The sequence below is a fragment of the Chenopodium quinoa genome, unplaced genomic scaffold, assembly GCF_001683475.1.
Source record: "Chenopodium quinoa cultivar QQ74 unplaced genomic scaffold, ASM168347v1, whole genome shotgun sequence".
In the NCBI taxonomy this organism is placed as follows: domain Eukaryota; kingdom Viridiplantae; phylum Streptophyta; class Magnoliopsida; order Caryophyllales; family Amaranthaceae; genus Chenopodium; species Chenopodium quinoa.
In genome coordinates, this window is record NW_018744290.1 from 1,996,377 (window position 1) to 2,017,618 (window position 21,242).

General features: G+C 37.3%; 1 protein-coding gene across 5 annotated transcripts; it reads left to right on the forward strand.

Moving 5' to 3' along the window:
- Positions 1-336: 336 nt before the first annotated feature.
- On the forward strand, positions 337-20,626 carry LOC110695223 (crossover junction endonuclease EME1B-like). Of its 5 annotated transcripts, XM_021872453.1 has the most exons (14): positions 342-821; positions 2,157-2,254; positions 2,342-2,555; positions 2,637-2,692; positions 3,643-3,801; positions 3,879-4,038; positions 4,140-4,249; positions 6,282-6,460; positions 7,690-7,753; positions 7,874-7,992; positions 9,133-9,222; positions 16,518-16,632; positions 18,723-18,890; positions 19,957-20,626. In XM_021872453.1, exons 1-13 carry the CDS (start codon positions 584-586, stop codon positions 18,882-18,884), a joined length of 1,764 nt encoding a protein of 587 aa, XP_021728145.1. In that variant the 5' UTR covers positions 342-583; the 3' UTR covers positions 18,885-18,890; positions 19,957-20,626. The 5 variants fall into 5 exon arrangements, with proteins under 5 accessions (XP_021728146.1, XP_021728145.1, XP_021728142.1 ...); XM_021872450.1 differs by having other exon boundaries at positions 2,157-2,555; XM_021872451.1 differs by having other exon boundaries at positions 343-821; positions 2,157-2,555; positions 20,003-20,626.
- Positions 20,627-21,242: the final 616 nt, after the last annotated feature.

The window sequence follows — 21,242 nt, forward strand, 5'->3', positions numbered from 1 at the left end:
AAAAAACGATAATGAAAAAACTAACTTCATATAAAACATTGCATTTATGATTTTTTGTTGCAGCATGTTTATTTTCTTATTTTTCATTTGCAAAGCAAACCGAAATGAAAGTTGCAAATATTGATAGAGTACATATATCACAATTGATTATGCTCCTTTGCACTAAGCAAATAACGTGGACATTATTTGTCAAATTCAAAATTCAAAATTCAAAATAACAAATATGGAGGAGTACCTTTATTTTTGTCAATGTTTTTTTTAAAGGATGCAATAAAGAATAAAATAAATAAATTGAAAGTGTATATGTTTCAGTTTGCCCTTAATTGAGAAGGGTTATTGAATTTTGCTGTTATTCGTAAATTTTGGTAATGCATACCCCCTCGAATCAATGAACGTTTTAACACTTGTATAGTTGTATTTTATCATTTCATGGGCATAGCAGGTGGGAGTAACAGTGAAAGATTCAAGTCTTAGACTTTTGAGGTACTCCTTAAGAAGTAAGAAATTCAACAAATGAATAAAACATTGTAAATTTTCAGAGCTAAATGTACCGTGTATTACGGAGTATGATCAAAGATCAAAGATGGCACCTGCACCAGTAATCGAACTCATTGACTCCGACGATGACGACGATGGCAACGCCAAAACTCCAGTTTCCAAACCACTCAACACAACCACTAACCCCCCTAATTTCGTCGATCTTGTCGAAGACAGCCCAACTCCGACGACGACCAAATTCCAGAAATCATCATCTCCGTTTGTTCCCGTAACCCCACTTTCCAAACTCGCTCATCCTCCTCTTCTCGCTAATTCTTCATCAGGTCACAATTTTGTTTAATTTTATTGTTTTCCTTTAATTTAGGGGTTTTGTTTTTTTTTGTGTCTTTGAATTTACTTTTGTTTTGTTATTTTGCTTCTCGACTATAATGGGTTTAGTGGATTAATGCTTAATTGATTGCCCTTTTCCATTTTTAGGGATGCCCTTTTGCAATTTATGCGATTATACTATAATTGGTTGTCATTAAAAATGATTTTGAGACATTCTGCTTGATTATTTTTTTTTGTTGATTAGTTTTTAAAACCAAAATTGTGCTTAAAATGAGGCTAGGTTTTTTTTATTAGTTTGCATTCTTCTGTAGTGGGGTTGTTTGAATCAAAGCTAGTTTAATGTTCCTAATTATAGATTATGTTAAGAAATGAAGAACATTGTTTTGTAAGTGCTGATAAAGTTACCTTGGATTTAATAGTTTTGTTCTGTTCTGTTTAGGGCTTAGGGTTTGGTTCATGTTGCAATTGTGGGTTGCAGTGACTTAAGTTTTGGTCTCTTGATCGTTATCGATTATCCCTTATGTTTTCACCCTTAGTATTTTCTTGATCTTTGTCCAATTTAGCTACTTTAAACTGTGATTTAGGAGTAGTTGAATACTATTGCTACTTGGCCGTTTCCCTCAAAACACAGGTCTGTACTTGAAGCTCCCACATGGTATTTTTGTGGTAAAAGCCTTTGTGCATCCTTGTTGCTCATTTAAGGTTATGAATAGCTCAATATTCTTCATTTACATGATAGATTAGGAATGGGTGTGCTTTCAGTTGAACCTTTCTATAGACAACAGTCCTGCCGAGAAATATCTCACCCCAGTCAAAACTTGTAGTGCAGTCCAAGAAGGTGCATCACTTCGGCCACCTTGCGCCTTGTAAACCTGAATACCTGAGTTCCTTACCCTTTCGTTACTCGTTCTTTTGTGTTATCGTGTGAAAATTTGTTTTTCTAAGACCATATTTTGATGCCCATTCTTTTGTGTTATCATGTCAAAATTTGTGATGATCATTTGTATGATAAATTAATAATCATTGATTTTAACTTACTCATAAGAGTTCTCTCTTAGACTTTAATAGTTCGACCCGAGGACCGAGAATATGTTGAATAAATACACAAGGTACAACCAAAGATCGCTGCCACCTGATTTTCTTAAAAATTTTAGTTTAATAATTAAGTGTACTTGATTATTAGTAAGTGTCACAAAGCCATATTGTTTTTATACTAATACTATTATGGCCACCGGATATGTTTGCATCTGTGCTTTTTTTGTGGTATTCATATGTTTACTTGTTTTCCATGTGACTGCGATTTCTTGTATTGATCTTGCAAATTTCAGGTGATGAGTCGATACCTGATGATGATGGAGGCCTGGAAAAGGGGACTTGTGTGAAGAACATAGGAGCATGTGCAGGTTCTGATTCAGGAAAGGACCTGGTAAGAAGCCCTAAATACGCTGTGTTGGAGCGTGAGATTGATTTTGATAGTTGGTTAGACATGGATTCAAACGTTTGTCTTCACAAGGGAGGGGAACCCAATGTTCATGTGGAGGGGAAAGGCCTAGGAAAAAGAAGTTCAATGGAAAATGGAAGAGCAGCTACAGATGTGGAACAGAACTTGAAAAAGAGACCTAAAGTTGTAGCAAAGGAGAACTGTCAGGAGAAGGAAAGGATTACTGCTACTTTCAATGTGGAGCCCTTGGATAGTTGTTCAAATTTTCAATCCACATGCCATCTTGGTAAGTTGGTGAATTATCTTAAGATATTTTCGCAAGGTAAGGGTATATATGTTGCATAACGTTGACAATCTCTTTTCTCAGGGAACTTGAAGTCCACGAAGACATATGACCATAGAAATCATATACAACCTAGTGAAGTAAGATTAATATGACTTTCTTGTTGCCTTTTGATCTCTCTACAGCCCTCTTGGTTTTTCTATTAATATGTTCTCTGCTCCTCCTAATCAATATCAAGATGTTACTGTTACAATGTGATATAGCTTGCAGCCTTGCACACTCCATGCGGTCTGTGTCTTTTTGCCTTCTACACTCTCATTATTTATTTGAAGGGGGGAGGTTGGCTTTTTTGAAGAACACTTTGCCAAGTTCTTCCTTCATATCTATGCCTTTGCTTACCATTTCAACTAAAGTTGCTTGCTACTTGGAACAAATTGGAATTGACCTTTCATGCTATCAATGATAGTGAGAAGGGATCTGGTTGTGTGGACGTCATAAGTTGACTATGGATTAGGAGGCTTTATGTGTTAGTAATGTCATCCTAGGTTGAGTTGGTAGGCAGTTGGAATTCTGAATTTGTGGGATTGCATGACCTCAAGTCTTCAGTTAGTTTCAGGGTTAAGTGAAGTCATGCTTATGATTTGATTCTTTTAACATGTTTAGTTTGTCAATATCAATTGCAATGGATGTATAGGTTGTTGATAGGATCCTTTCGTATTTTTGAAGTAATGAAGGTCCAAAAGCTGTTTGGTGTTATGTTCTACTGTTGTCTAGAGTCTAGTGTTAGTCTTTAAACATAAGGCACTAAGTTCATTTACACTCATTTTTTATGCTTTATAATGGCAATATAATGTATAAATAAGCTCAAGGCGCACTAAAGTGATAAAACTATTGGAGAGCACATTAGGTAATTTTTAGCTCAGATTTGAGTTGTACATTTAAAACTTTTGGAAGTTGGATGCATATCTCTAGCTTTAGGTGACTGATGAATTGTGACTTAATAATATTTTTATATCCGCATTTTGATGCTCTACCGAATACTAAATGTTTACGTGTATCATGTGCTAATGCAAGTCTGGTGTATTCTCAGAATCATGATTGTGAAAAAAAAATTGTCAGACTGGAAAAAGGAGGTGCAATTCATAAGCCGGAAAGTGGAGGTGATGCTAATACAGAGAAGAAACAGAACAAAGTTAATCAGGCTGAAAATAGAAAGAAATTATCTGAGGAAAAAAGGCTCATGAAGGAGGTCAGTCTTATGTTTTATTGATTTCATGTAACAGATCATGTTAAGACTAGAGCTTACTGAGTTTTTTCATAACGCAGCAAGAGAGGTCGCGTAAAGCGGAATTGAAGGATGAAACTGCAAAACAGAAACAGTTGGCAAAAGAGAGGAAGAAGTTAGAGAAACATAAGTTCAGTGAGAAAGACATTGTGGCTGTGATTGATCCAAAGGTTCTGTCAGGTTCAGTTGGAGGTAGGCTCGGTAAGGGTATACTCGTATATACCTGCTAAACTTCATCATTGAATTATGTAAAAAAAATTTAACTTCTTAACTAGTCTTACTGATACTTTTCTTGAATACAGGACCACTGCTAACCATGTTTAGCCAGAAAGATCTCAGGTCTGAAATTTTTGCAAATCCCTTTGAAAAATCAATTGTTTTGAGAATAGAGACTCCCAAAGACATTTCTCAGGTAAATGGAACTATAACTTGTTGATAGTTTATGTTGATGAAAGTTAATTTGAAGATGCAAGTTGACTGACTCTTTTCCCTTATGAACCTGTTCCTTATACTTCTTATGTTTTAAGGTCCTTTCTTTTCATTTTTTTGATTGAGTAAATCTGGTTTATCTTTGATGCACTATCCCACTAGTCTTCTTTAATTTTTTGCGTTATTGTTTTTGTAGAATGATTTAGGGCTCTGAATATGAGTAATGTTAAGAACCGTCTTTGGGAGATTCTTATTTCTGCTGTTTTCTGGATAATTTACTTGAAAAGGGATGATGGGTACTTCTTAGATGTATGAATATGTAATAGACTAGGATTTTCAGATTATAAGTTCTATTGAACCAGAAATTTAAAGATTAAAGTTTGAGTCTTTGATTGATAATGGCAGAATTTTGGATACAAAAGTGATAGGTTGCTTTAGGCTATTATTCTCTTGATAACTTTAGGTTATCACTCTCCTAGTAAGAGTAGTAACTTGAGGTTACCATTCTCTTAACATATTTCCTCACAATTCACATAATGTCCTACTGCCTTCACTACTACACTTTATATACTAAAGCCACATTACAAAACATTAACCTAATATTAATTGTTCCTGTCCTCTACTGCTGCCATACAGAATCAGGAATCAGTCCCATGCTCCCCCTCTCCTTAGTGCTTTCTTAATTGCTTTTGTCCTCTAGTGCTAGTGTGCTACTGTGTTCCTTGTTGGCTCAGTGGTGGTAGACACCAGGTCTATAACAGTATACTGGTGACTTTAAAGACCTTTATTTACTTAAAGGGGTCACAATTTCTAACTGTTCTTCCAATCTTTGTGTTCTCAGCTGTTGTCTCATCCTTAATGGTCTATTGTTCTTACAGATTATTTGTCAAGGAGGTTTCTGTGGTGAAATGGCCTTAAGGTGGCAATATGGGGACTGTTCTAAATCGATTAGGGGTATCATGGGGAAGAATTAGAGAGTTAGTTAGATGAGAGAAAATCTGAGTTGTCTATCTATAGATCAAGGTTGAAAATCATCAGTAAACTATAGAGACTTTACTTTGCTTTAGTTTATTATTTTTGGGAATGTATCAAGCCACTCAAATGTTTGACAATCTGATGGCAATATCATCCTCTTCTCTTAGTTTTTATCTTCAAATAGTTGGTCTATAGCAGATTTAAAAGTTATTCAGAGATTAATGGAGAGAGATGCTTGATGATATTTGTTGATTTCATTATCTTCCAATCTCTTGTTCAAGATTGTAATTTGTAAAGCATGAACCTTTGATCTTGATATAGTTTCTTGGATGTCTTTCCTGTTCAAAGCTTCTTCAAGTCTTGTTACTAAACTTATAGTCCCTCTTGTTATCTTTTATTGCTTAAGCAGTTAAGCTGTTTAAAGGAATACTTGACATTTGCTTGTCTTCTGGTACATGTTTCATTACTGTAGTATTTCAATCACTGGATTTTGATCCATTGTTTGTACAGACAGTACAGCTGGAACCTATTGTATGTTTTTCTGCAGTGGATGACTAAGTATTCAAAATTTTCGTTTTGGATAAGGCATGGAGGACATCCTCTTTATTACAATGACAGAAGTCTCATTGAGGCACTGTTGTATTATTTAGAGTCTGTGGTGACTTGTATATTTGGCTACCTTACGTTACATGGATGCTTTGTCCTCTTCAGGTTTTTGGCACAGGAATATTATTAACGAAAACTCTACTATCAATCATTATGTTTAAATTTTTCTGAGTAGTTCATTTGATGTTCAGCTGAAGATTTTTTTGTCCTTGTCCAACGGTTCCTTATGTTTGAATGAGAAATCTGTAGCTTTTTCTTCCAATTCTATCTAACTCTCTTTTGTTCTTGAATGACAAATGTGAGCTGATTTGTATAGCAATAAGAGAAGGTTATCATGTCCTTTACTTGTATATCAGTTCTGATGACAGATTATATATCCAATTCCTGGGGAATAGCTTGAAACTGATTGAATGTTGGTAACTGTTTGTCTGCAGCATGCTACGGTAAAAATTGATGTTCAATATATATTGCTCATATATGGTGATGCTGAGGAATTTTGTAAATGTGCTAATGATGGATCTCTTATGGATCATATTGCTTCTGTGCGAAAGCATTATCCATCTTACACAATCTGCTGCCTTACAAATAGGTTGATGTCTTTTATCAATAAAAGGTGAGACAATTGCAAGTATTTCCCTCATCTTATTTGATGGATCTTGTGCCTCCTTGATTTTATGCATGAAATTCCGTTAGTTTTATTTTTGTTAGTGTAGTGGCACATGAGAAGATTTTTTTTTTCTTTTTTTAAGGCTTCAGTAAATATGCAAAATATATTAATCACGGCCTTAGGTAATCCAGGATTCTCTATGGTAGAGTCTTGTAAGTTGTGACCCCCCCTCTCCAATCTTAATGTCTGTCTTCCTTTGATGCTGTTCAGATGTGATTTGCTGGCCTCCAGAGTGAGGCTGATGCCCCACGCTTGTTTTCTTTTACCTAGACCTGGTTATGGGGTAGGGTTGCCCAATGATAATAGGGTCAAGGCCAAGGTTAGAGGGCCCTTAATGGACAGTCCTTTTATTGGGTAAGGTCAATACAGGGTCAAAATATTTGCCCAATTTTATAAGATAAAGAAAGATAATGTAAGAAAAAATTACATGGGTATTTTCGTATTCATATATACATGATTTTGGCTTTGGTTTATATTCTCTTTAATTCATAGTTTACTGGCCCCCCCATTATTGACCCGCTATTGACCCACAACCCGCATTGCCCTATAAAATGTGATCTTTGACCAGATCACTACCAACCCTGACCTGACCGCCCAATAACCAGGTCTACTTTTACCTGTCCTCATATTCCCTTCTCCCTTGTCAAATTCAAATACCTTTATACTTTATACAACATTTGGAACCATGATGGTTGAATAAGACAGGGAAGATGTGTTAGAAGAATTAAGTCGAGGTTGAATGCTGAGCATATTAAGCAAGGCGAAGTGTAAATTGTTATCTAAAAGTCTGCTCCACTGTGATGATATACAAATTTCACGTGCTGGAAAACAAACAAAAAGGAAAGTGTGATTAAGGTAAAGTCTAGGAGAATAGGAGATAATCTTGTATTCATTAAAGTTGTCCACTTATTTATTTGAGCCTACAAGCATACACCCTAGAGAACCTTGTAATGCTTTGCACATACTCGTAGTCTCGTATTCTCACTCTTTCTTTATTTTGCATTTCGGGGAAGATGTTTGGGTAAATGTTGTCGTGTTACTTGATTAGTTTCTCTTATTCAAGTATATTCCGCATCTTCTTCCTGCTATGTATTCATTTTTCAAGTTTTCTCAACTGTCCTGGCTTTATTGAGAAATAAAATCCATAACTTGCTGGGGGTTTGTTATCTTTGCAGGGAGCAACAGAAGTATAAACAACAAAAGGTTGCTAGTGACTGGATACGTCCACCTGTGGAAAAGGCAAGACATATTGGCAAATTCTAATCTCTAAATAATTTCAGTTTGGCTCATCCAATACTTCAAATTTTGCTTATTATTGCTTGTTAAAATTGCTGAATTGACTGAATGCTTTCTGCACAGCTGTTTGCCAAGTTGACTACTCAGTTCTCCAATGTTCATATAAGACAATGTGTTGATGAGGCTGAAGTAGCTGAACATGTTGTTGGGTTGACAATCAACCTTGCCAAGTGCCATTCTCGGTAACTCTTTATATTTATTTTTCAAAACGTATCATACATGCAATGCAATCCACATGAGAATCATGCTTAGGTATACTGTTCTGCTTTCATTCTTTTTAAAAAAAAATTATCACCAGTTTTTAACGGCTAAGGGAATCAAATTTTCGGAAATAGGAGTATGTAAAATAAGAGAGAAATAAATTGAAGCGCTTCATGATTTTAATGATTTGACCAGGAAAAAGGAAGCTTATGCATTCGTAATTGTTAAACCCTAATGTGTATGACTGAATGTGAGTAAAGTGAAGTTGTTGGACCCATCACATGCTTTGTTATCTGAAACGACAGAAAGGGTAGTTTGCAACTAAATATTACAAAAATTGTTGTAGTAATCTGATTTCACTTCAAAATGAATTTCACCATTTATTTGTTGAATAAGAATTATAAAAGTACTTTAAAAAGTGGAATTGTTCTTCAATCATGAGCTTTTCTGTTGTTTGAAATGTGTAATCTCTTTTTATTGATATTGGTTATTGATCTAGGGGAATTATTTCGTGATAATTATAAGTAGAAATTTTATCTTCTTTAGTCATTGATAAAAAAAAATTGTTGGACAATAATCAACACAACTATCAAACATATACAAGTTCCAAAAGTAATGCTGTAATTAACTGTTTCTTTTTAAAATTCATTTCCAATCAACAATGGTCAAATCTCCAGGACAGGCACGAACATATACTTCACCATCCATGCATTAATCAAATTTAAAGTGAATTTGACCTTGAAATTGCACCGATGTAATCAATGTTTCAGATCTGTAGATACTCTAATGCTCCAATGTATGGTGTAGCTAAAAACTTGAGCGCCTTTTGCTAAATGAATATGAAGAATTTAGTGGTCCTAGCATCAACTGGCACGTGCCCTACAATCCACTAAACTACAACTTCTAAGCTGTAACCCTAAAAAAAACATTTCTAGTGAACTGGCATTAAGCAGTTACTATCTAAGCATTTTTTTTATCACTGCGTTTTACATATTTACCCTTTCTGCTTTACATGCTCTTTTTACTGCATATGTTACTGCTAGAATATAAATTTTAGACATCATTTTATCTTTAGTTAACATTTAGGTGAGGTGCCTAAAGTATTTTGCTTTTTCCGGCAGCAAGAAGCTGACACACTTGTCTGTGAATGCCAATGGATGTAATGTGACCAAGGATTGTCTGTACAGAAGCGCTATAAAGAAGGATTCGTGGTTAGTATTTCTGGTACACACATGTTTATGTAGCCTGCATTGTGGCTCATTACACAAATATCTATCATTGTTTTCTGTTCAGCTGCTGATGGCCTACCTCCAGTCAGTAAGTTTTAATGAACCAACCTAAGAGAAGGAGCATTTAGGTAATCCAATGTTATTCTGTTAGTAGTATCTTGAGCAGGACGGTTGGTTATATGGTAAGGAGAATCAGAGATACAATGTATGAGGAAGAGTAGAGAGTACAGAGGGTATTCTGAAGATAAAATTGATATTTTAGTTTAACTAGTTGGGAGATAATCAGGCCACTTGAAATTTGATATTCTATCCTTTATTTTTCTGTGATTCTAGTATTATCAATTTAAATCTCTTTCTTCAACCTTTATATCTGCTCTAGAAACATGATGCAAGTGCAAATGTTCTACAGTTCCACCTGTAAATAGGTATATTGCTTTGCTGGGTTTGATTTTATGAGAAATAAGTAATTTGGCTGAGTGGTATTAGTGATAAGTAATGTTACCACATGACCACCAATCTGCTATGAATCGGGTCGAACCACACCAACAACCAATTCGGGTTTATGAATGAAGGCACAAACACAAGGCCAAAGGATTTGATCAGTAGCAGCAGCAGCTTGTAGCAGGAAGATGCCAAAAAGTTTTAATGATCCACTATGTATTGTGGCAATAGGTTTCTCTATGGTGAAAGCCACTTTTGCATTACATGACAAAAATCTTAATGACTAGAGTACCTTATATGGGTAAGGGGCTTGGTATATAAGGGATAGCAATGTAACAGTGAAGGGTATATTTTTGGAGAAATTAGTAAGTAGTGTAGCTGTAGCATTCCTCAAGAAATCAGCTTTAGCTTATTTTCCCTTGTAGCCGTAATCTTCAAATATTAATCAAAATATCCAAGCTTTCCCCTGTTTTTGGGTTTTCTATTGCAATCATTGAATCTGATTTTCCAGTCTATAGCAACTTGGTATCAGAGCAGTCACGGTGGAGGAAAAGCTCACAGGTCTAGTAACACAAATAGCTGACATAAATGGGAAGTTCGACTCACAAGAAGCAACCATCGGAAGGGTGGTTCAGGCTGTTGTGGCTCAAGCCTTGGAAACGGAGAGGAAGCAGTCGGAGGAGGCTATGGCCAACACCACCACCAGTTGGAGGCCCGAATCAACCGATTTTGGGAAACCCATGAGAAGCAAGCCGCAATTGGAGAGAGAACAAAACAAGTTCATGGAGGAGATGAAGAATGCGGCGACCGGTACGTAAGGAAAGGCTACCGTATGAATTTCGAACTTCTTACGAGGGGTCATTATATGAGTAATGGCTCGCAGTGGTGCAAGACGGAACGGTGGAGGAGTATAGGAGGAGGTAAATAGAGCTGGCAGCTCGTTGGAAGGCATACTCGAAACCCTTATGTTGGCCAGTTCATTAATGGGCTAAGGGGGAAATTAAAACCGAGTTGAGGATGTTGAATTCGTTTAATCTGGAAGGTGCAATGGAGTTGGCGGGTCAGATTGAAGAAAAAAATCGGGTTTGTGAATTCAAGAAGATGGGTCAAGGGGTGTCGAAGTTTGGGCTGGCCCAAAACTCATACCTCACTTCTGGTGGACCTGGGTTAGTGCAAACATATGGGGTACCTCATCATATTGGGCAAGTAAATCTTGGACCAAACTACCAGAGTCTCAGTGAACATGGCAAACCCATCTGGTAATTCGCAAAGTAAGAGCACCACCTATACCCGACGGCTCACACAGGCTGAATTGCAGGAGAGGAGTGCGAAAAATCTTTGTTTTAGGTGTGATGAAAAGTGGAGTGTAGGTCACCGATGTAAAAGGAAAGAAATGAGCGTCCTTATGGTTACGGAAGAGGAAGAAACGCTAAAAGTGGAGGAGGATACGGTGGATGATGCGGAAGTCAAGGTGTCCTTGTGCTCAGTCATCGGAATTTCTAATTCAAAGACTATGAAATTGAAGGAAGAGCTAGGGGTTAGAACGGCGGTGGTGATGATTGACCCCGAAGCTACTCACAACTTCTTCGCGTTGCAATTAGTGGCGGAAGCGGCGATTTCGGTGTCAAAAAGAGGGGAAATTTCGGTGGCCCTAGGAATTTGAGAAACAATGAAAGGAAGTATAGTTTGCAAGAAGGTATAGGTGCAATTAAATGGTGGAGTCTCGATCATTGAGGATTTTCTACCTCTTAAGTTGGGAAACGGCGATTTAATACTCGGTGTGCAGTGGTTGGAGAAGTTGGGGGCTGTGACAAGGAATTGGAAGACACATAATGAAGTTTCGAGTTGATGGCATTCGGTGACACTCATTGGCGACCCGTCACTACAGAAGACCCAAATCTCGCAAAAAGCCATGGTCAGGAATTTATGTAGGAGAAGCAGGGGAATTCTGGTGGAATTGAGCAATATGGAGGATGATAAAACAGAGGTAGCAAGGGAACAACAACCACCATCGTTCCTGGCAAAGGTAAGGTGTTTGAGATCCTGGTGGGTTTGCCTCCCCAACGCTATCATGAGCATTCGATTATTTTGAAAGGGGGAAGTGACTCAGTTAGTGTGAGACCGTATCGCTACCCTTAAATTCAAAAGGATGAGATAGAGAAGTTATTTCAAGAGATGCTTCAAGCCGGAATAATTCGGCTCTCTACGAGTCCCTTCTCTAGCCCGGTGATTCTTGTGAAGAAGAAGGATGGAAGTCGGAGGTTTTGTGTTGATTATAGGGCATTGAACAAAGAAACCATGTCGGATAAATTCCCAATTCCGGTCATAGATGAATTTTACTTGATGAGTTGCACTGGGCTAAATGGTTCTCAAAATTGGACTTGAAGTCCGGTTACCATCAAATAAGGGTGAAATCGAAAATGTCCACAAGACGACATTTCACACTCACGAGTAACATTACGAATTTCTTGTAATGCCCTTCTTATTGACAAATGCACCAGCAACCTTCCAATCGCTTATGAACGAGATTTTTAAACCTTGTTTGAGGAAGTTTGTTTTGGTGTTTTTTGAGGACATACTTGTGTATAGTAAGGACGTGGAAGAACACAAGGAGCATGTGAGATTGGTGCTAGAAAAATTAGCTACGAATAGTTTGTATGCTAATTGGAAGATGTGTGAGTTTGGGAGGAAGGAAGTAGCGTATTTGGGGCACATAATTTCGGAGAAGGGGGTAGCCATGGATATGGAGAAGGTGAAAGCCATTGTAGAGTGGGAGGAACCCCAAAATTTGAGGGAGCTGCGAGTTTTCTTGGGCCTCACTGGTTACTATCGGAAATTTGCGGCTCATTATGCCTAATTTGCTGGACCTTTTACAACTCAATTGAAGAAAGGCAATTTCAGGTGGGGCTTAGAGGCAGCCTAAGCCTTCAAAGCCCTCAAGGCTGCCATGACTTCCGCTCCCGTATTGGCCATGCCGAATTTTTAATTAGAATTTGTGATCGAAACCGATGCATCCGGGTATGGGCTAGGGGCGGGAATGATGCAACAAGGCAAACCAATGGCTTATTTAGCATGGGGTTAGAAATCAAGTAAAATCCATTTATGAGAAGGAGTTGATGACTATTAGTTTAGCGGTGATGGAAATGGAGACACTACCTTCTTGGAAGGCATTTTGTAATTCATACCGATGAACAAAGCTTGAGATTTTTGACACAACTAAAAGAGGTAGGGAGTGAGTATCAAAAATGGATGAGAAAGTTGATGGTCTTGGACTTTGAGATCTAATATAAGCCCGGGCCTTTCAATAAAGTGGCGGACGCCCTTTCAAGGAAAGAAGGGAGTGCAGTCCAAATAGTGGACCAGGCCGAGTTTGAAGAGGAGATAGCCTAGGATTTGTGGCTGGAAGAACTTAAGCAGAAGTTAAATGGTCCGAGTAATTGCAAAGGATTCTCCCGGCTGAAGGCTGAGTAGTTTATAAGGGTCAAATGGTCGTGCCAAAGAATTCAAGATTCATTTCAATACTACTCACGGAGTACCATGATACCCCTATGGTTGGTCACGATGGTGAAGTTAAAACTTACCACGGCTGGCAGCAGATTGGTTTTGGTCGGGTATGCTAAAGATGGTGGGGGAATATGTTTGACTTTGTGAAGTGTGGCAACGAAGCAAGGCATCACAACGGGTTCCGTTGCAGCCACTATCAGTGCTGGAAGTGGTTTGGGACTACGTCTCTATGGGGGTGAATATAATCTTGGTATTAGTGGACCGGCTATCGAAATACAGCCACTTCTTGGGGTTAAAGCATACCCTTAATGCATTGAAAGTTTCAGATGTTTTTGTAAGGGAGATTGTCCGATTGCGCGGGTTTCCATCGTCGATAGTCTCCGATCAAGATAAGGTGTTCATGAGTCACTTTTGGAGAGAGTTGTTCCGATTACAAGGCACACATCTCAAGCGTAGCATCGCTTACCATCCTCAAACGGATGGCCAAACGGAGGTGGTTAATAAGTGTGTAAAAACCTATCTCCGGTGCTTCGTTGCTAGCCAACCCAAATCTTGGGCACATTGGCTTCCATGGGCCGAATACTCCTACAACACTTCACCCCACACCACAACTAAGATGGCCCTTTTAAAGTTGTGTATGGGAGAGATCTACCCAAAAATTGGAAGATGAAGGAAGGTTTGACAGTGGTGAAGAGTTTGGAGGAGGGATTGATGGAGAGAGACTTGATCTTGGATGAATTGAAAATGCACATCAACCTAGCGCAACTATTGATGAAGGAGAATGCAGATGGTAGGAGAAGAGAGGTGGAATTTGAGATAGGGGACTGGGTGTTTCTTAAACTGTAGCCTTATAGGCAGCAATCCATTGCCAAACGTATATGAGAAGTTGGCAACGCGCTTCTACAGGCCCTTTGAAGTTCTTCAACAAAGTCCATATGAGAAGTTGGCAACGCGCTTCTACTGGCCCTTTGAAGTCCTACAACGAATTGGGAAGGTGGCTTACCGCCTAAAACTGCCGGATGATAGCAAGGTACACCCGGTATTTCATGTGTCGCAACTGAAGAAGGCAGCAGAGGATGCACCAGTAAATCCCACCATTCCAATTCAGCTCACTGTTGACTTGGAGCTCATAGTGGAGACAGAGGAAGTTCTGGGGGTGCGATAGAAGGAAGAAAGGGGCAAGTCGTGCACTGAGGTGTTGCTTAAATGACGCGAGCTACCTGATTTTGAGGCAACATGGGAGGACTATGATATGATCAACCTCAGGTTTCCATCTTTCCACCTTGAGGACAAGGTGAATGTCCGGTAGGGGAGTAATGCTATGAATCGGGTCAAACCATACCAACAGCCAATTCGGGTTTATGAACGAAGGCACAAACACAAGGCCAAGGGACAAGAGTCACAAGATCAATAGCAGCAGCAGCATGTAGCAGGAAGATGCCAAGAAGGTTCTATGAAACACTATGTAGTGTGGCAATTGGTTTCTCTGTGGTGAAAGCCACTTTTGTATTACATGACAAAAATCTTAATGACTAGAGTACCTTGTATGGGTAAGGGGCTTGGTATATAAGGGATAACAATGTAACGGTGAAGGGTATATTTTTGGAGAAATTAGTAAGTAGTGTAGCAGTAGTGTAGCAGTAGTGTAGCTGTAGTATTCCTCAAGAAATCAGTTTTAGCTTATTTTCCCTTGTAGCCGTTATCTTCAAATATTAATCAAAATATCCAAGCTTTCCCCTGTTTCTGGGTTTTCTATTGCAATCATTTCCAGTCTATAGCACAATCGAATGGAGCATTCTCTTGGAGAAATCCCAAAAAAGAATATGGTGCATACTACAAGAGACGAGAGGAGTAGCTCTCAACTCCCTAGATTGTGTTACTGTAAATAGTGCAAGACCTCTCAAAAGGCAATTTCCATATGTTATCTCTGCAAGACTATTTTCACCCTTGTAACAAAATTTCATGCCTAGTCTCCATTTCCTCACCATCTGTCAACCCCTTTATCAATCTAATAGGTGATGCCTTGGCACTTAAACAGAATAGTAGAGGAGTCAGGTACTCGGGTTTATTGGCATTTCCTATAACGGACAATTAGACACTTGGATGAATTTTATCAAAAGAAGATCCCTTCAAATTGGGCCGTTGAGACTCCTTGCATGCACTAATCACAAGTACATGGTGAGGTTTCTACCTCTTTCTCCTGAAGTTTTATAAATTATTGGCCAAAATTTTGAGGTTTTCTTAATGTAGGTCCTTTTTACTGGTTTGATCCGGGGATGAAAAAATGTCGTTTCCTTTTTTAGGACATGGACACTTTAGATATCTTATACTTTTAGATTAATAAGCATAGCCTGGCTAATTTTTTTATACAATAGCTTCTTATTTCCTATATCATTAACCTCAAATAAGTTTCTAGTTGAGTAAATTGTCTAATGATAATTATAATAAATTAATGAAGCAATTATTCAACAATCTACTTTTACAAAATCAGTTATACTAGTCTAACTCATTTTATTACTTATGCATGGCCACGCTATGTTGATTTTTTAATCTAATGAAGAGAAGGTATGTGTTGCCGAACTTTCTATATATCTTTCATATAATAATGTATTCTGTATGTTTAGTATGATAAGAAGTATAATGAATCTTGTCATTAAGTTTTTTTTTTTTCTATTTTTTTGGACATGAGCTTAAACATACAAGACCAAACGATTAAAAGACACTAAACTATCATTTTTCATGGTTGCAAGTAGATGTGCCTTGTTAGCATGGCTCCTATCAACCTTGTGGATGCTGCACCAAGCAAAAGCCTTACTAACATATCGAATACTCTTTATCGTCCACCTAAAGCTGATATTCGTCACCTTGTCCTCTCTGAGCATCAGGATTGAGTGACTGAATTTGTGTAAACTGTAACGGCCTGATGTAGCCTATTCTTATCTTGTCACTAAGTTGATAATTGGAAAAAGAAGTATATGATCTTTTTTGTAGGTGTACATCATCGTGTTTTTTTTATGAAGCAATAGTCATGCTCTCTTGACACTGCTCTGGAGTTCTTTGTGACTCATTGAGTTGGTTCTAGTCCCTTTTCTGTTAACTTTACTTTTAGTCTCCCTCGCAGCGATAACATTTATCAAAAGTTATTAAGAGTTGCATCGAAACCCCTTTTTTACTCTTTGTTATTTACTTTATTATATGGTTAGTCCCATCGCTGAGTTTTTGTGATTGTGTCATTTTTTACTTAGCTTATGAACAAGATCTGCTCATGGAAATGGACTCAGTCATCTTCCCACAATAATTTTAATAATGCTCCCCTATATTTCGGTTTCCAGGTTAAAGGCACTGGTTTCAATCCCAAAAGTGCAACCTCGACATGCTATCACTATAGGGAAGAAGTATCCTACTATGAAGTCTCTCTTGCAAGTCTACATGGATCCAACTAAAACTGTAAGCCTTTCTTTCATGTTCTGGCTTCCTGGTTTTTCCATTTACTAAATTTGTTTGGGATGGTACTTTTGCTCTTTTATGATGTGTGAAATCATTTCCTACCAGTTTTACAAGCTATCAGCTTTCAAGAGTTGGGGATCTACGCCACCACCCCATTTAGTATTAGTATATAGGCTGTTGTATAGAAATAGCTGATAGTTTAACATTGCATTTTATGCAAGTAGACCAGATTTTTGCTTCATTTACACTATGTTTGGCTAACAATAGCGAAGGGAAAGGGAGAGGAAGGAAAAAGAGGGAAGGGAAAAGGAGGTGAGGGGAGGGAGAAGGTGAGCTTCCAATTTCCTTCCAAATCTCTCTAACAGTGGAGAAATTTGGTTTATTAAAAGGGGTAGGACAGTGGATTTTTCCAATTCCCTCCCCTTCCTCATTGCATTAGATATCCAAATAAAAAATGTTACATCCTTCCTTTTCTCTTCTCTTCCTTTCCCTCCATTTCTCTATATCCAAATATAGTGTTAATCAATGTGAAAGAGAGAAATTAGAAATCTGATATGCTGCTGCTTTGTGATCATTTAGAGATTGATCAATTTGCTGAACAATATTACTGAATTGATTTAACTTCTCTAAATTTCGCTTTTTTCATTGGGGTCAGCTTCCTGTATTTAGATAAGTTCTCAATTTAAGGAGGGGCCATAAACTTTTGCAAAGCAATGTAAGCTCCTGTTGAGTATTTATTTTACCTGTTGAAAATTGAAAGTCTAGCTCTTGTTCAGTATTGTCACGTAATTTGCATTCTACCTTTTGGGTTATGCATCTGCTATGGCAATTCTTATTTGTGCAATTCCTAGTTTATGAACTTCTTGATACCTACTGTTGACCTTCTGATTATGCAACATTAGCTACCTTATCTTTTCAAAGGATTAAAATGTGCCAGTAAACTTCTTTACATCCTCTGCACTTCACTTTAGTTGATTATAGCCTGGGAGATCAAAGGGATGTGATCAGGTAGACTATTTTTAGAATTAATGCTTGATAGTTGATACCATTGATAAAGGATACTTTCTGATTCGTCAGTGTAGATATAGGCGGTTTTGGAACTACCATTGTGTCAACACTTTGCTCCATAAACAGTGGCATTCTTATCTATTCCTACAAGTTCATTGTAATGCTCTTCTCTACTTTCCCTGTCACATTTAGAATGGTTTGATTACTAGGAGTATTTTCTTTTCCATTTGTGATTAGGGTTTTATCGTTCGTTTCTGGCAAATAATGTCTCAGGGTTCATCTGGATTTAGTTGCCACCAATTGCATACATTCCCTAGCCTTTCCCAATCTTGTTGACATCAGTTGCCTTCCTCTGTTATTATTGTGATTTTGGTCTTGCTGTTATGTGTATTCTGAGATTGACCCATGTATATCAGCTTGTTTTCTTTTAAAATTAAAGGTACTTACTGTTTCCAGTGTCACCAGGGCTTACCACTATCCTTTTCTTTTGATAATTTGTGAAGTGTCTTGAGGCAAATTGTTCTAATTCCTTCCTTGCTTAGTTGCTTTTGAGAAGAATATGTATTTAATTCCTTGTTTTAGAAAACTATAGTGTAGCGTTACTGTTTAACACCTTTTAAATGCCCTTAAAAGGCTACTAGAGAGCCTGTAGGGCTGTAGTTAAGGCTTTGTAGCATTGGGATAGTACCTTTTTTGTTGAGACAACTATTCGTATCCAATTTCCCTCAGTGCTTTCGGTTCATCAACCAATTACTGCCCAGAAAAGCTTTTATTTCTTTCCTCTTTGTGTAGGGTATGAGGCCTTTGTATTAGTTTCTCCTGAAAGCGACCTACATTAGAACCACTAATTCATGACATGAACAAAACTCTGTCATACCTATTTGGGCTATATTGTGTTCAAGACCAGAAATCAACTATCCTAAATTATTGTAGTTATCCATCTGAATTTATAGTCTGAGCTCTTATGTTTCTGAAGAAAAACTTGGTTGATCTGTCTTGCTGTTAAATGCTAATTATTAAATGCATGAAAGTGGATCATAATATTTGGTTGTTCCTCCCCCTTTCTAAAATTGAAATTTTAGGTACCTGAGAAGGAATTGTTACTCGAAGATCTACCTCTAGAAGATGGGAAAAAACTAGGCGCAAAATGTTCAAAGAGCATATACAGAGTACTCATGGCCAAGAATGGAAGTATCGTCACTGATGATGCTGTAAATGGTGCTGATAATTTCTCCAGTCAGTGAGTACATGTGAGTACATTCCTCTACCTATTGTTTGATATACTTGTTCTGTTTCCACTTCATCCGCTTTTCCCTTTCTTAGCTTAGTTGATTTACCATCTCATATATATGTTCACCATATCTATTCTACTATCATGGAATCAGATATTCTGATCTGTTTTCTTAGAATATTCCTAACTAATCATCCATTTCTCACTTCATACTCACCTTAGATTAACATCAACTTCCATCACACAGAAAGTAGACAATTATTTTGATAATACAAATCAAACATCAACATTTTTCATTGGCTCAAATGCTGATAATTGCTTAAGATCGGCCTTATTTTAGGCCCACAAAGCAACAACCATAAAGAAAACAACAATATTTTTCAACTTCATCATGAATTAAAAAGTATACACTAAATAAATGGGTCCACAAAACCATATTTATAAGAGTGGCTTGTGGGGCTTTAATCAGCCTGCTGCTTCAATCTGTTGTGTCCCCTACCACTACTTTCCTTTCCGCCTCTATAATGATGGTTAGCCAGTTGGCCTCTAACACTGTTTATGCTTCATATTTTGACTTTTGCTTACCCTTTGTCTAATATCTGGTAATTTGGTTTCTTTACCATCATTTATGTTTTCATGTCATGGTGATTAACTTAGTAAATTACCCCTTAATTCTACCCCCTCCCCAAAGGCGCCAAGGCAGTGACTACTTTCAGTTTCGGGGAGTAGGGATCCTCGTCACTCTAATTTCTGCGCCTGTTTTTTTGTTTCTGTTATCGGTTGTCATCTCCCCTACTTTGTTGCAACACATACGCATGTGTTGACGAGTTTAGAAATTGCTTTACTCTACTTTGCATAAGATAAGGTATTCACGTCATTAAAGCTAAAGCATTTTATTGTGTGAAAATGCAATCTGTGGTCTCCCATCATATACAACATCAGCCCCACGTGTTTCTTACCCACCTGTATTAACCATATGTTCATTAGATTATAATCTTTTGATCTACCAATAATTTCATTTCATTAAACCCACGCGTAACCCACTATATCTTTTTTCTTTCCCCTTACTTTTTCCTCATATACAGTGGCTTTTGTTTTGGTGTTTTGTGGTCTATATATACATCTGTGAAGTTGGGGGGAACTACTCATTCCCATCCTTAAGAGATCAGAGCAACTTTTTGGTGATGGAGAAGAGCAAATCAATGCCGGAATACTCTTCCTATGTAAAAGCCAACTATGCATTCGAAGATGGTCCTAGAGCTTACACATTCAACGGCCCGAGCAACAACGGAGATGAGTTCGGAGGGTCCGGAAACCCGGAGGTAAAGAGGAAGAAGAGAGTGGCATCCTATAACATGTATGCCATGGAGGGTAAGCTGAAATCAACATTTCGCAACAGCTTTAAGTGGATCAAGAGTAAATTTTCTGATGATTATTTTGATGTGTAAAACTTAGTATCAGTTTAATCTTTCTGCCATGTTATTGGAATATTATGTTTTGGTTTGTACAGTTTGATAGAACTAAGTGTGTTTAGGCATTTCTGGAATTTGCTATATTTGATTATTTGCCAATCAAGTTGTAAGTTAAGTTTCATATACAGGCAATTTTAGTAGAGATTCTCTATGCCCAAAATGTCTCATTTTCAATTTTGTGGACTACCTTAGACGATAATATTGTTTTAGTTATTAGAAATCTTTCAAGGATTTTGCTTAATACTTCCAAAATATAATACAATAAAGGATTAGTTATGATATTTATTTAATTTTTTGACGTATTCAGTTAGTTGCTATTTTAGTTTTCCTGTTTAATTATTTGCTCAAATTATTGATAACCTAAACTTGTTTTTATGTAAAATGGCCTATAAAACACAATATTTCAAAACATAATCTACCCAAAAAAAAAATATTTAGACATGACTATTTTTCCATCCCCTTAATTTTCTCAAAGTTATGTATTCCCAAAACTTATCTTACATTGAGTACGGGATAAATTGTAGACATTATTATCAAAAGTATGAAATTATGTAAGATAAAATTATCTAAATCTAAATAAAAGTTTGGTCACACACAAAAAGAGGTGACTCACTGAAGCAATATCCTTGTATTAGGTGGATCATGCTGCAGATGACAATATAGATACGTGTCATGCAACAGTGATCTTTAACAATAAGAACGACAAAAAATGTCCTGACAAACATTCAACTTCCTTCAATTTATGGTACTTTTGAGGATATGGGATTAACTTAATTGAAATTTAGGAGTTATTCATATCTTTGAGGGCGTGGATATTTGCCCCATGAGATAGTCTAACATAAACTTATTATATAACGTCAATAATTATTCTCAAGAGAATAAATGGCCGCCTCCTTTTA

What these genes read in the sequence shown, in the direction of transcription:
- LOC110695223 (XM_021872450.1), top strand. Translation starts at nt 584, where the DNA reads ATGGCACCTGCACCAGTAATCGAACTCATTGACTCCGACGATGACGAC. An exon ending in TTCAGTTGGAGGTAGGCTCG is followed by an intron (nt 4,039 to 4,139) that starts GTAAGGGTATAC and finishes TCTTGAATACAG; the next exon opens with GACCACTGCTAACCATGTTT. An exon ending in ACATGGATCCAACTAAAACT is followed by an intron (nt 16,633 to 18,722) that starts GTAAGCCTTTCT and finishes TTGAAATTTTAG; the next exon opens with GTACCTGAGAAGGAATTGTT.